The sequence below is a fragment of the Anopheles coustani genome, unplaced genomic scaffold, assembly GCF_943734705.1.
Source record: "Anopheles coustani unplaced genomic scaffold, idAnoCousDA_361_x.2 scaffold_95_ctg1, whole genome shotgun sequence".
NCBI lineage: Eukaryota > Metazoa > Arthropoda > Insecta > Diptera > Culicidae > Anopheles > Anopheles coustani.
The window spans coordinates 8,318-20,966 of NW_026525463.1; the positions used below are offsets into that span (position 1 = coordinate 8,318).

General features: G+C 47.2%; 1 protein-coding gene across 1 annotated transcript; it reads right to left on the reverse strand.

The window, feature by feature from the left end:
- Window positions 1–230: 230 nt before the first annotated feature.
- Window positions 231–4,245, reverse strand: LOC131271319 (uncharacterized; the record flags this gene model as incomplete). Its single annotated transcript, XM_058272711.1, has 2 exons — window positions 879–4,245; window positions 231–493 (listed from the first exon to the last, which is right to left on the reverse strand). Coding segments are annotated over exons 1-2 (3,630 nt in total), but the record flags the coding sequence as incomplete, so codon positions are not given.
- Window positions 4,246–12,649: the final 8,404 nt, after the last annotated feature.

The window sequence follows — 12,649 nt, forward strand, 5'->3', positions numbered from 1 at the left end:
CCCGTGATAAAGCCCTTCTACCTGCGCCAACCTTCTACCTGCGTAAATAAACCTTCTACCTGCGCCAACAGCGTGACCATATCTTCATACGTGGCTGCTGCGTCTCCCAATACACGATGTAGGTGACGCTTCATTGACTTAACCGCTGCCTCCCAAAGTCCTCCGAAGTGGGGAGCTCCGGGCGGAATGAAACTCCATTTCAAACCTCGTTCGCTGCTCCAAGTTGTTACCTCTGCCTGAAATTGAGAGGAACTAAGCAGATCATAGAGTTTACGCAGTTCGTTGGCGGCTCCCTTGAAGTTGGTGCCATTGTCGGAGTGCAGTTCAGCCACTAATCCTCGCTTCGACACGAATCTTCGGAGTGCCGCTATGAAGGCTGCCGTGGACAGAGAGGAAACCAACTCCAGATGCACTGCCCGCGTAACGAAGCACACAAACACTGCGATGTATGCCTTTGTGGGTGCTGCCTTCCTATGACCGCCCTTGATGTACACTGTAATCCACACCCGATATGGCAAACGGTCTCGCTTCCGCTACTCTTGCTGCAGGTAACTCTCCCATTGGTTGCACCACCAGCTTCGGCTTATTCTTGAAGCAGCTGACACACTGCCGCTGCACTTGCCGAACCACTGACCTCACTCCCATGATCCAAAATCGTTGTCGTAATGAGGTCAACATCAACTGTGGCCCAGCATGAAGCAAGTTGACATGGTAATGTAACGCCAACAACCTCGCCAACGGATGTCCTTTGGGAATTATTTTGGGATGCTTTGCTGCCTCACTCATATGCGCGTTCTGAAGCCGTCCCTTGACTCGAATCAATCCGTCTTCGCCCAGAAATGGATCGCAAAACCTCAAGCCCGAAGCACTAGGCAAACTCCTTCCTTTCTTCAACGTGTCCAGCTCTGCCGTCAACTGCTCCCTCTGTGCCAAGCGGCAAAGCGTTGACTCCGCCTTCCTTAAATCCTCAGTGGTCAAAGGTGCCATTTCCTCTGACATTGGTTTTGCCTGCGACCTTAGAGCATGGAGATATCGCTGACAATATCCCACCACTCTGCGCAGCTTCGTGTATGTGGAGCACAGGGAGTAGAGTCGGTCACTAAAGTTCTCTTCGTCGAGCGAAGAGACTAGTACCGCTGTTGCTCGTTCTTCGCCTGTAGGTTCCAATGCCTTGGCCTTGTTTGGCAATGCTGGCCACGATTCTTCTTCCAAGGAGAGCCATGTTGGCCCCGACCACCATTGCTTGGTGTCGATAAGAGCCTCCGGATCCACACCTCTAGACACTAGATCCGCCGGGTTCTCGACTCCCGGTACGTGCCTCCATTGAGCTCCTTCCGCGTTCCGCTGGATCTTTGATGTGCGATTCGCTACGAATGTCTTCCAATTTCCATGAGGAGAATTCACCCAATGCCACACAGTCATGGAATCCGTACATAAAAAGGCAGGTGCTCCTTCCGGCAGGACCTTCTTCACTAACCGATATAAGTTGCTGCCCAAGAGCGCTGCACATAACTCCAATCTAGCGATCGTTATCTTTTGCTTCAACGATACCAACTTCGATTTCGATATAAAGAAGTTCACTGTCGCCTTTTCGCCAACTTTCTGACCACGGATGTAACAACAAGCTCCATACCCCCTTTCCGATGCGTCGCAGAATATATGCACTTGTTTTTCCATACTGCTATCCGTTACCACTGGTCTTGGAACTTCTATCTTTGATAGTGCCGTAAGTTGGGGAAAGAACGCCATCCATTCTGCAAACAAGCCTTCTGGTAACACATCGTCCCAGTCCCAGCGTTTTCCCTTGGCATCCTTCAAAGTTACTATACGTTGCAAAATCAGCTTTGCCTTCATCTTAACAGGATCGAGGAATCCTAATGGATCATATACTTTCGCGAGGCATCCCGATACCTGCCGTTTCGTGCGTAGGGTTTCGATCTGTGGCGGTAGCCTAACTTGAACACTCAAGACGTCCGACGATGTGTTCCACGACAAGCCCAATGTGGACACCGTACCTGTAGGCTCCGTCCCAAACTCATAATTTCCTGCCTTCGCGATGTGCTCTGGTGTGATTGCTGCAAGTGCTTCTGGCTCATTGGAAGCCCACTTGCGGAGGCCAAACCCTCCCATGCTGAGCAACTCACTGAGCTCCTTTACCATGTTTCCCGCTTCCTCTATGGTCGCTGCGCCGGACAAGATGTCGTCAACATAGAAATCATTTGCGCAGCGTGACGCCATGGGAAACTGATGCCCTTCATCTTCGAAAATCTTAAATAATGTCCTGATTGCTAGGAAGGGTGCACACGCGGTCCCATACGTTACCGTATTCAGAACGTAGACCCCAACTGGATCATTGGCGGTTTCTCTCCATAATATTCGTTGTAGATTTTTATCTTCTTCCGCCACCAAGACCTGCCGATACATTTTTTCTACATCAGCCACAAAGGCCACAGGCCTCATCCTGAATCTGAGAAGAATGACTTCTATGTCATCTTGTAATCGCGGTCCAGTCAACAAAATGTCGTTTAAGCTTAGCCCGGTACCACAACGGCATGATGCATCGAACACCACTCGACACTTTTTCGTCAATCCATCAGTCTTCCAAACTGCATGGTGCGGTAGGTAAAACCGTGGCGTGCCCTCTGCCATCTTATCTTCTACATAAGTTGACACCTTTGTCATATGCCCTAGTCTGATGTATTCGGACATAAATTCCTTGTACGCGGCACCCAGGTTCGGCTCCTTGATCATACGCCTTTCAATGGCCGCTAACCTTTTCAATGCTGGTTGAAGTGAGTCTCTCAGCCTTTCTTCGAAGTTGGCTACCTTGGGCAAGTTAACGACATACCTTCCCGACTCGGTGCGCCTCGTTGTGTTTAGATAAAGGTTTTCACATTCCTCATCTTGCTCGGACCGTACACGTTCTTCCGGTATCGCTTCCAGGCTAGCCAGCTTCTCAAATATTGCCCCAAGATCGTTGTCAGCCAAACAGGAACAGACGACCTCAGCTGCATCTTCAGAGACTCGTTCTTCCCTGCCGCATACAATCCAACCAAGGCTGGACTCCAGGAGCTTTGGCAAGTGAGGTGCTAACTTTAATTGACCTTGTTGGAGCAACTCGCCAAATAACTCTGCACCAATCAGAAGGTCTATCCGCTCACTCCGGAAGAATGCTGGATCTGCCAATATCAGTGCTTGGGGAATGTTCCAGGACTCCGTATTCCGAGTTTGCGCTGGAAAGTTGGCTGTTATGTTTCGCAGCACCAACCAATTCACTCGAGACACAAAGGTTGACGCTCGTGATTTCATGGTAGCTACCACCATCGTCTCTGCCTTTAGCGAAACTGCTCCGATGCCGGACAAAGGTTTATTTAGTCGCCTTTTCTTCAGCTTCAACTGCTGTACCAACCGTTCGCTCATGAAGTTGGATTGCGACCCCTGGTCTAGCAACGCTCTAGCTGGAAATTCTCTACCTTCATCATTGCAAATCAACACCTGAGCCGTTGACAACCAAATCATTTTCTCTTGTGAAGGCTGCGAATCAACTGGAGCTGGTATGTACGTGATGGCGCTTATGCTGCTCTCTGTTCTCGGGGTAATCGGATTGGTTTTGTTGCATACTAAGGTGTGATGTCGTTTCTGACAGTTTCCGCATCTTGACTGGGCCTTACAGAATCTTGCTTGATGCTCCTTTCCTAAGCAGTTGAAGCACAAAGACTCAACCTTCGCAATCTGTTGGCGCTCTGACAACGACATCTTTGCAAATCTCTCGCATCTTGCGATATGATGATCGGCCTTACACAACACACACCCTCTGAGCATGTTGCCTGTCTGAGCTGCACAGGACATTGAAGCTGGATACGGTCTTTGTGTAGGCTTTCGAGTAATTTGATGATCATGATTTGTTCCCCTGGTTGCCGGCTTCGTATCGATCCTGTTTTGCGTGTGGACGACCGAGTTTGTCAAAATCTTGAGGCGCCGCTCACAAAACTCCATCAATGCCTTAAAGGTATCCGTCTTCTGCTCGGCTGCAATAAGTTCGAAAGCCATTAGTGTTTGCTCGTCGAACTTGTATCTTACCAGACTTGATAATGGGGTATCCCAGGAAGATACAGGCTCCTGCAATCTGTCCATCCCAAGCACTAAGCGCTTCGATTCGTTGACGATACGAGTCAATTCCTCCGCCGTTGCGGCAGCCATCGGTTGCAGATCCACCAACGCCTTGAAGTAGTCCCGTTTCAGCATCTTCGCATCATCAAACCGATCCAACAAAGCTTGCCACGTACTGTTTTAGTTTCCTTCTACAAGCTTTACGTGGTCGAATAACCTGGCAGCATCTCCTTTTAGCGAAGCCAACAAATATTGCAGCTTCATTATGTCCGACAACTCTGCATCGTGAACCATTGCAGTGAAGCGGTCCTTGAAGCTCATCCATTTTGTTTTATCACCATCGAACGCCGGTAGATCAATTTTGGGAAGCCTCACTTGCGAATTTGTAAAACTTGCATTCGCCATTGTACTATTTGCAGCCGGCCTATGGCCGTCCGCCCCATCTTGCTTCTCCAACAGAAAGCCCTTCACCCGATGGAACTTCCCGTAGAAGGCTTGTTTTTCAGTCAAAAGTTCCACCGTATCACATTCTTCGTGTTCCGTTAGTAACTTTTCTCTCGCACTTTCGAAGTTACTCTTAGCCTCTTCTAGCGAAATGAGGAGGCTGCTTATCTGGCACTGCTGGTTTTCGGTATAATTTTCGACGAACTCATAAAAAAAATCAACTCCCGCTAACTTGTCGTTGTATACGCGTTTCAACTGACGCACCATTTTGTCCGAAACGGGCATTTTCCTTATTATTTTTGTCCCGAGAAACGCTAATCCTTATACGCCAACCGCCAACTTTTTGTGCCACACTGTAGCGTCGACTCAAATTCGCGCGCGCTTTGCTGGATTTGGTTGCCGCTTGACACGGTCGTTCACGTACAGGTCCAATGGTCACAATTTCACCACGGCAACCACCACGAACTAGTGAATCTAACTACCATCCACTGAACTCAAACTCTTTCCGCGAATCAACTCTCTAACGCGGTTTACTCCGGATGAATGTTACAAGAATCCAAATTCTATCCGGTTCGCAGGACCAATGTTCCGATAGCTCAAGTCGATGGTTCAGCTTAGACTAAAATACATTTATTGATGTAATCTAACATGTTATCTTAACGCTAGATCTTATCTCACAAACACTTATTACTTATCTATCACTAACATATCTACTACTGGTAACATAATTATCTTATGCAAAGGACTGTGCTACTGGGGCATCCTTTGCCTACTTTACGGCGCTAACAGAAGTGAAACAAATCATCATGGCAAGTAACGAAGAAACCGTTTTGCTTTTATGTAACGCTAGAAGTGACGCTTTCTGTGAGATTTTGGAATTACTCTACCAGTTTTTGCAATTACACGAAGAACTTGTTTGGAACGAAGGTCGACGACAAAACATGAATATCTCGAAAACTAGAAGAGCTAGAAGGACGCCAAAGGTACCAAAAGAAAGGAAGTTAAATTTGCGACGTCAAATATGGGGGTAAAATCGAAGATCGGACGAAAGACAAAAAAGTTCTAAGCGTTTGAAGGAGCAAGGGTTGGGAAAAGTGCTATGTTTTTTTCCTTCTCGACAGACACCAAAAGTGCTCCATATCCCACTTGCAATACATGGAAGTGAAACAAATCATCATGGCAAGTAACGAAGAAACCGTTTTGCTTATATGTAACGCTAGAAGTAACGCTTTCTAAGAGATTTTGGATTAAATCTATTGAAGCGACCCAGCTGGTCCACCACCTTGCCGCCTCCAGTCCTTCCCGCCCGAAGCCTACAAACACCAGCTATTCCGTGCCCGCGGACAAGTTCAACCAACATGGGAAACGCAACGTACGTCGTAATACCCCGAACCCCGAACCCGTGCAACCGCCAATCCCACCAATCGGCAGACGAGACCCAAAACACAAAACACCGTGTCAGCAAAACCCTGGGAATCAGCGAGTGTCCCCACCAGCACGCAGCTAGCAAGCCGCGTGCGTAAGGCAGAATCGTCATCACGGAAGCCGGACTACGCGTCAGCAAACGCAGAAGGTCGCACATGCCAATACGCCGCGGAGTTCGGATTACAAGCGTGTGCGCACCGAACACTGAAGATCGCGAACACCAACCTGCGTGGCCGCCGCATGATTCCGCGATGCATCAACACGAAGTTCGTATTACGAGCATGTCCGCACTGAACACTGAAGATCGCGCATGCCAACCTGCGTGGCCACCGCATGATTTCGCGATGCATCAACACGAAGTTCGTACGCACCCAATGTCCGGAACCCGGGTTTCGGGTTACATCGAGGAATGCATCGCTACGACTGGAAGTTTGACCGAACAGGTTGATGCCTGTCGAAACGTGTCTTGATAAGCGCTGATAAGCGATGGAAACCAAGCAAGGAATGCCGCATCAGCTCGTTTCCTCTCAAAGCGTGGGAAACGCTGAGTTGGCGGATTGGACAAATTCGGGGACGTCTTGATAAGCGATGATAAGCGACGGAAACCAAAACAAGGAATGCAGCATCAGCTCGTTTCCTTTCGAAGCGTGGGAAGCGCTGCGTTGGCGGATTGGGCGAATTCGGTAACGCACGTTTTGATAAGCACTGATAAGCGGGAAGTGGAAGGAAGGTAGCGGGCCAGCGGGGTTAGCCAAATAGTATATAAGGAATCGAAATATTGTAATAAAGGCCGCAGTTTTGACCTGGAAGTGCCAGGGAGACCTAGAACTTATCCTTGTTGCGTTTTAATTAAAAGTCCGTTTCCTCGTCGTTTGGAAGTCCGCTTCGCTTCTGATAGCAAAGTTTAAGGAAATTGGTAGAAGCCATTCAGCCTTAGCCACTCGGGCTTCATCATTTGGTGACAGCGGTGGGATGCTTATCCCTGTATCATTTAGTAGTGACCCGGTGGGTCGCGAAGGTGGTACAGTGAAGTATAGAAAAAAAAAAGTAGTGACATTTAATAGAAAGACAAAAGTGTGAAAATAGTGAGTGCATTAAAACGAAGACAAAAAGACAGTAGCAGCACGGCGAGAATCCTTCCAGTGCGCAGGACAGCAGTCAGAAGAATCTACAAGCGCAGAACAACGAGTCGCTGCACTTCATACGCAAGAGAGCGGACAACGGAGAATCGTCCGGCGCGGATATCAGAGATCGACCCGAGATGAAAGCAACGCTACTAGGGTTATGGTAAGAATACTGCCTTCCCAGGAACAACAAAATTGTGAGCCAGCAGCATTAGTTTTTTTTTGCTGTTCTTTTTTTTGTCTTTTGATGAGAGAAAGACGACTTCGCAGTGAACAAGCTGAAAGAAGTAGGAAATGCAGGTAGTCGCAATAATTGGAGTTAGCTCCCTACCTATTGAAAGTGAAAGAGTCAATATATAGTGTACCTATTGCACCCAGTCTTAGAGAACTCGGGGAACGTAGTGAAAACGGTTTCAGCGAAAACAATCCGAGCGAGGTGACTAATTTACGGGCTTGAAAATGAGTGTAGCAAAAGATTACCCGATCACGAGTGTTATCGCGCGTATTCCTGAGTTTCGAGGCTCAGCGGATGAACTCGAGCAGTTCGTTAACCAGATAGACCGGATACATGAGCGTAATCTTGTAGAAGAAGATATACTACTTGACATAGTTTACTCTAAATTGAGGGGTGATGCAGTGAGACACTACTCTCGGATTAAAGCTGGTACATGGGCGGACCTAAAAGAGCTGCTTTGTCAGGAATTAGGAGTACAATATAGTGTTGAGGCTATATTCCACTTAACCGAAACATTATGCCAAAAGCCTCAGGAAACGTTTCGGAAGTATAAAGATAGGGCCCGACAAATTGTGGAGTTGGTATCATCGTATGCACCAGACAACGAAGCATTGATGGAATATGCAAGTCGGCATATAAAACATCATTTTGTTACGGGGCTGAACGACGAAAATTTAAAAGTGCTAGCACTTATGCAAAACAATATGAAACTTGAAGCCCTCATGGATTATTTAGGAAAGATGCATGAAAATGTTGATCGGGTTACAGAAGCGACAAGACGATTGAAAGCAGCGCAGGCACCTTACCCACCCTGGGATGGATATCGTGACTATGACTACAATCGTGATACAGGGTTTTCCGAGGTGTACGATGATAAGAATACGTCAGGTTGGCAGGATAGCAGATATTATGAAGAGCACAGACAGTATCAACAGCCTTTTGAAAATGAATGGCAACAAGCCGATCACAGCGAGGGGAATTACTATAGAAAAGATCATAGAGACGAAGGGAGACAGGATGGGTACGATGATAACATGGGGTCTGACATCAGATACGCATACGCAGATGCGAGGGATAGTCCACCACTAGGAAACCACCGAAGAAAAGTAAGGTTCGTTAATCATCCGGCGAACGAAGGTAATGATGAAAATGATTCAAAAAACGAATAACTGGGGAACCCGAAAGCCCGCGGAGATTCTCCAAATTTCGAAAAAATTTGGTAAAGGAATGGAAGTTTAACTTACTAGCACAAGTATTCAAAAAACAGGGCAGTAACAATAATATACAACGGAAGAATTATACAGAGGCAACAACAAGAAAAACAGAATCAGCTATACACGTGCATCATCCGTTGAGCTCGTCTTCAAACAGACAAATACATGTCACTTTGTCTACCGTAGCAAACCCATCATACAATACCGAATATGTTATAGATACTGGTACAGAGGTGAATCTGCTAGACTACAAAATGGCACAAAAGATAGGCGTAACTCGATTGGATTTATCAGACCAAACGTCGTTAGTGGGAAAACCAGGTCTCAATATATCGTTGATAGGAGTGTGCACTGTTGATCTACTTTTAGGAAACGCTGTGTACCCCACCAAATTTCACGTAGTAACAGGGCTAGAAAGTTCGTCAGCTCGTTTAGGTATGGAATTCATCAGTCAATATGTGGATGTGATAAACCTTGGACAAAAACACGTAGGATTTACTAACGGTATTCTTAAGCATACCATTTCAAACAAGGAAGAAGAACAGAAGAAGGTAGAAGAAGATCAAATAGAACAACGAGATGAAGAAAATGAGCAAACGATGGATGACACGAAGTTCGTATGCTATCATGAGAATCCTGAGAATGTCAAAACAAATACAGCAATAGATACGGAGCCTGTGAACAAAGTTACTAAGATTTGCCACAGCGTATTTCAAGCCAACAGAAAAATAAGCAAGAAGATAAAAATCCGCAGAGAACAGTATAGGTATTCGGAGGCTGCGAAACCTCAGGACAAGAAACAAATTAAGAGGGTATCGTTACAGGAAATGGGGAGGTCAGATGAAAATCCGTGGATTTCTCCAACGTCTGCAATAAGTAAAAACGAGGACGTCAAGTGGTTACACTTTTATCCACCCTAAATAATTATTGGGTTTGAGTAGTTAATTTGTAAAACGACACTGCAATGAATCGGCTAACCACAAGGAAAGATTAACGAAAAAAAAAAGAAAAAAAAATACACGCATGAAGTAAAGAAAACTAACACTAGATACCGCTCAATATAGCGAAGGTGACAAATTTGCTCAAACAAGGATAGCTAGAAACAGTTAGGACGCGATCGGAAACGCAAAAGAGCCAAACATGCTCAAGTAGGGACAGTTAGGGTCAGTTTAAAATGCATTAGTCCTAGGGAACCGAACGGGTTATGGCCGAGGAGTATCCGTACTCCCGGATTCCTTTAACCAACGATTGTTTTAGGGCTGGGTTCAACTCCCAGTGCCCATTCGGATTCCATAGGTTGCTAGGCAAAGAGAAAAGAAAAGAAGTAATATACCGCTCAACATAGCGAAGGAGCCAAAGATGCTCAATAGTATTGTAAAGGGGGAAAACCACGGACACCCACCTAAAAGACAGTAGGCCGCTCAACATAGCGAAGGAGCCAAAGATGCTCAATAGTATTGTAAAGGGGGAAAACCACGGACACCCACCTAAAGGACATTAGGCCGCTCAACATAGCGAAGGAGCCAAAGATGCTCAATATTATTGTAAAGGGGGAAAACCACGGACACCCACCTAAAGGACAGTATGCCGCTCAAGCCTAGCGAAGGGACCAACGATGTCCAATATCATTGTAAAGGGGGAAAACCACAGACACCCACCTATAGATAGCAATGGGAAAACCGAAGACACCCATCAGTAGTAATGACAGAGAAACGAGTTGCAAATCAGTAAGGACAGTTAGGAAAAATGCTCAAACCTTAGCGGGAACGAACGGGTTATGGCCGAGGAGTATCCGTACTCCCGGATTCCTCTAACCAACGATTGTTTTAGGGCTGGGTTCAACTCCCAGTGCCCATTCGTTACCCAGGGACAAGTAGCAAGAAGTGTAAGAAAACCAAAACCATATACCGCTCACGGATATCGAGGGAGCCCTAAATGCTCGAAATTATTGTAAAATTGACCCACGGATCCCCTGAAAGGAATTATGACTAATCACTAATGAAAAAGATAGTTAACTTCGAGTATGGATTAATCGTTGAAAAAAGAAGAAACTATGAACCTTGGAAGCTAATAATAATAAGAACGTAACTAAGTCGTAAACAAATTGTAATCGCAACAAGAAAAATATTAGTTTTAAACACCGGGCGCGCTACACCAGGGACATCCTCAACTCCAAAGGGCAGGACAACCCCGAAAGCCCCAACGTGTAACTACCGTACGCAACCGACTGGCGTATACAACCGCAAAGGGCAGGACACCCCCGAAAGCCCCAACGTGCACCGACTCAGCGCGCGCAGGCACTAAGCGCAAACCGACTCTCGACGGTCTGGACACGCCTGCATCCGGATTCGCAGAGGTCGGGCAGCTACATGAGAATCCTTGAAGGACGCTTGAAGGATGATCACCAAGCAGAAGATGACACCGTATCGGCAGCCGATGGGTCCACGGAGAACAACCTGATCCCGCCAATTTCCAACAAGCTCCAGATCTTTCTACTTTATTTTTTTCCAGATCTGTGAGCTCGATTAAGTGTGGGGGAGAGCCCCACCGAACAACAAGTTGGCGAACCAGCCGTTTCGCTAACCACCGCCGCTCAGCTAGCTCAGATCTTCCTCTTCTAGGTAGATCTTTGAGCTCGAATAAGTGTGGGGGGATGAAGCGACCCAGCTGGTCCACCACCTTGCCGCCTCCAGTCCTTCCCGCCCGAAGCCTACAAACACCAGCTATTCCGTGCCCGCGGACAAGTTCAACCAACATGGGAAACGCAACGTACGTCGTAATACCCCGAACCCCGAACCCGTGCAACCGCCAATCCCACCAATCGGCAGACGAGACCCAAAACACAAAACACCGTGTCAGCAAAACCCTGGGAATCAGCGAGTGTCCCCACCAGCACGCAGCTAGCAAGCCGCGTGCGTAAGGCAGAATCGTCATCACGGAAGCCGGACTACGCGTCAGCAAACGCAGAAGGTCGCACATGCCAATACGCCGCGGAGTTCGGATTACAAGCGTGTGCGCACCGAACACTGAAGATCGCGAACACCAACCTGCGTGGCCGCCGCATGATTCCGCGATGCATCAACACGAAGTTCGTATTACGAGCATGTCCGCACTGAACACTGAAGATCGCGCATGCCAACCTGCGTGGCCACCGCATGATTTCGCGATGCATCAACACGAAGTTCGTACGCACCCAATGTCCGGAACCCGGGTTTCGGGTTACATCGAGGAATGCATCGCTACGACTGGAAGTTTGACCGAACAGGTTGATGCCTGTCGAAACGTGTCTTGATAAGCGCTGATAAGCGATGGAAACCAAGCAAGGAATGCCGCATCAGCTCGTTTCCTCTCAAAGCGTGGGAAACGCTGAGTTGGCGGATTGGACAAATTCGGGGACGTCTTGATAAGCGATGATAAGCGACGGAAACCAAAACAAGGAATGCAGCATCAGCTCGTTTCCTTTCGAAGCGTGGGAAGCGCTGCGTTGGCGGATTGGGCGAATTCGGTAACGCACGTTTTGATAAGCACTGATAAGCGGGAAGTGGAAGGAAGGTAGCGGGCCAGCGGGGTTAGACAAATAGTATATAAGGAATCGAAATATTGTAATAAAGGCCGCAGTTTTGACCTGGAAGTGCCAGGGAGACCTAGAACTTATCCTTGTTGCGTTTTAATTAAAAGTCCGTTTCCTCGTCGTTTGGAAGTCCGCTTCGCTTCTGATAGCAAAGTTTAAGGAAATTGGTAGAAGCCATTCAGCCTTAGCCACTCGGGCTTCTTCACTATCATGGTGGTCAAATCGAAGATCGGACGAAAGAAAAAAAAGACAAAAGCCCTTGAAAGAGCAGAGGTTGGGAAAGGTGCTATGTTTTTTTCCATCTCGACCGACACCAAAAGTGCTCCATATCCCACTTGCAATACTTGGAAGTGAAACAAATCATCATGGCAAGTAACGAAAAAACCGTTTTGCTTATATGTAACGCTAGAAGTAACGCTTTCTGTGAGATTTTGGAATTAATCTATCAAGGTGGTCAAATCGAAGATCGGACGAAAGAAAAAAAAGACAAAAGTCCTTGACAGAGCAGAGGTTGGGAAAGGTGCTA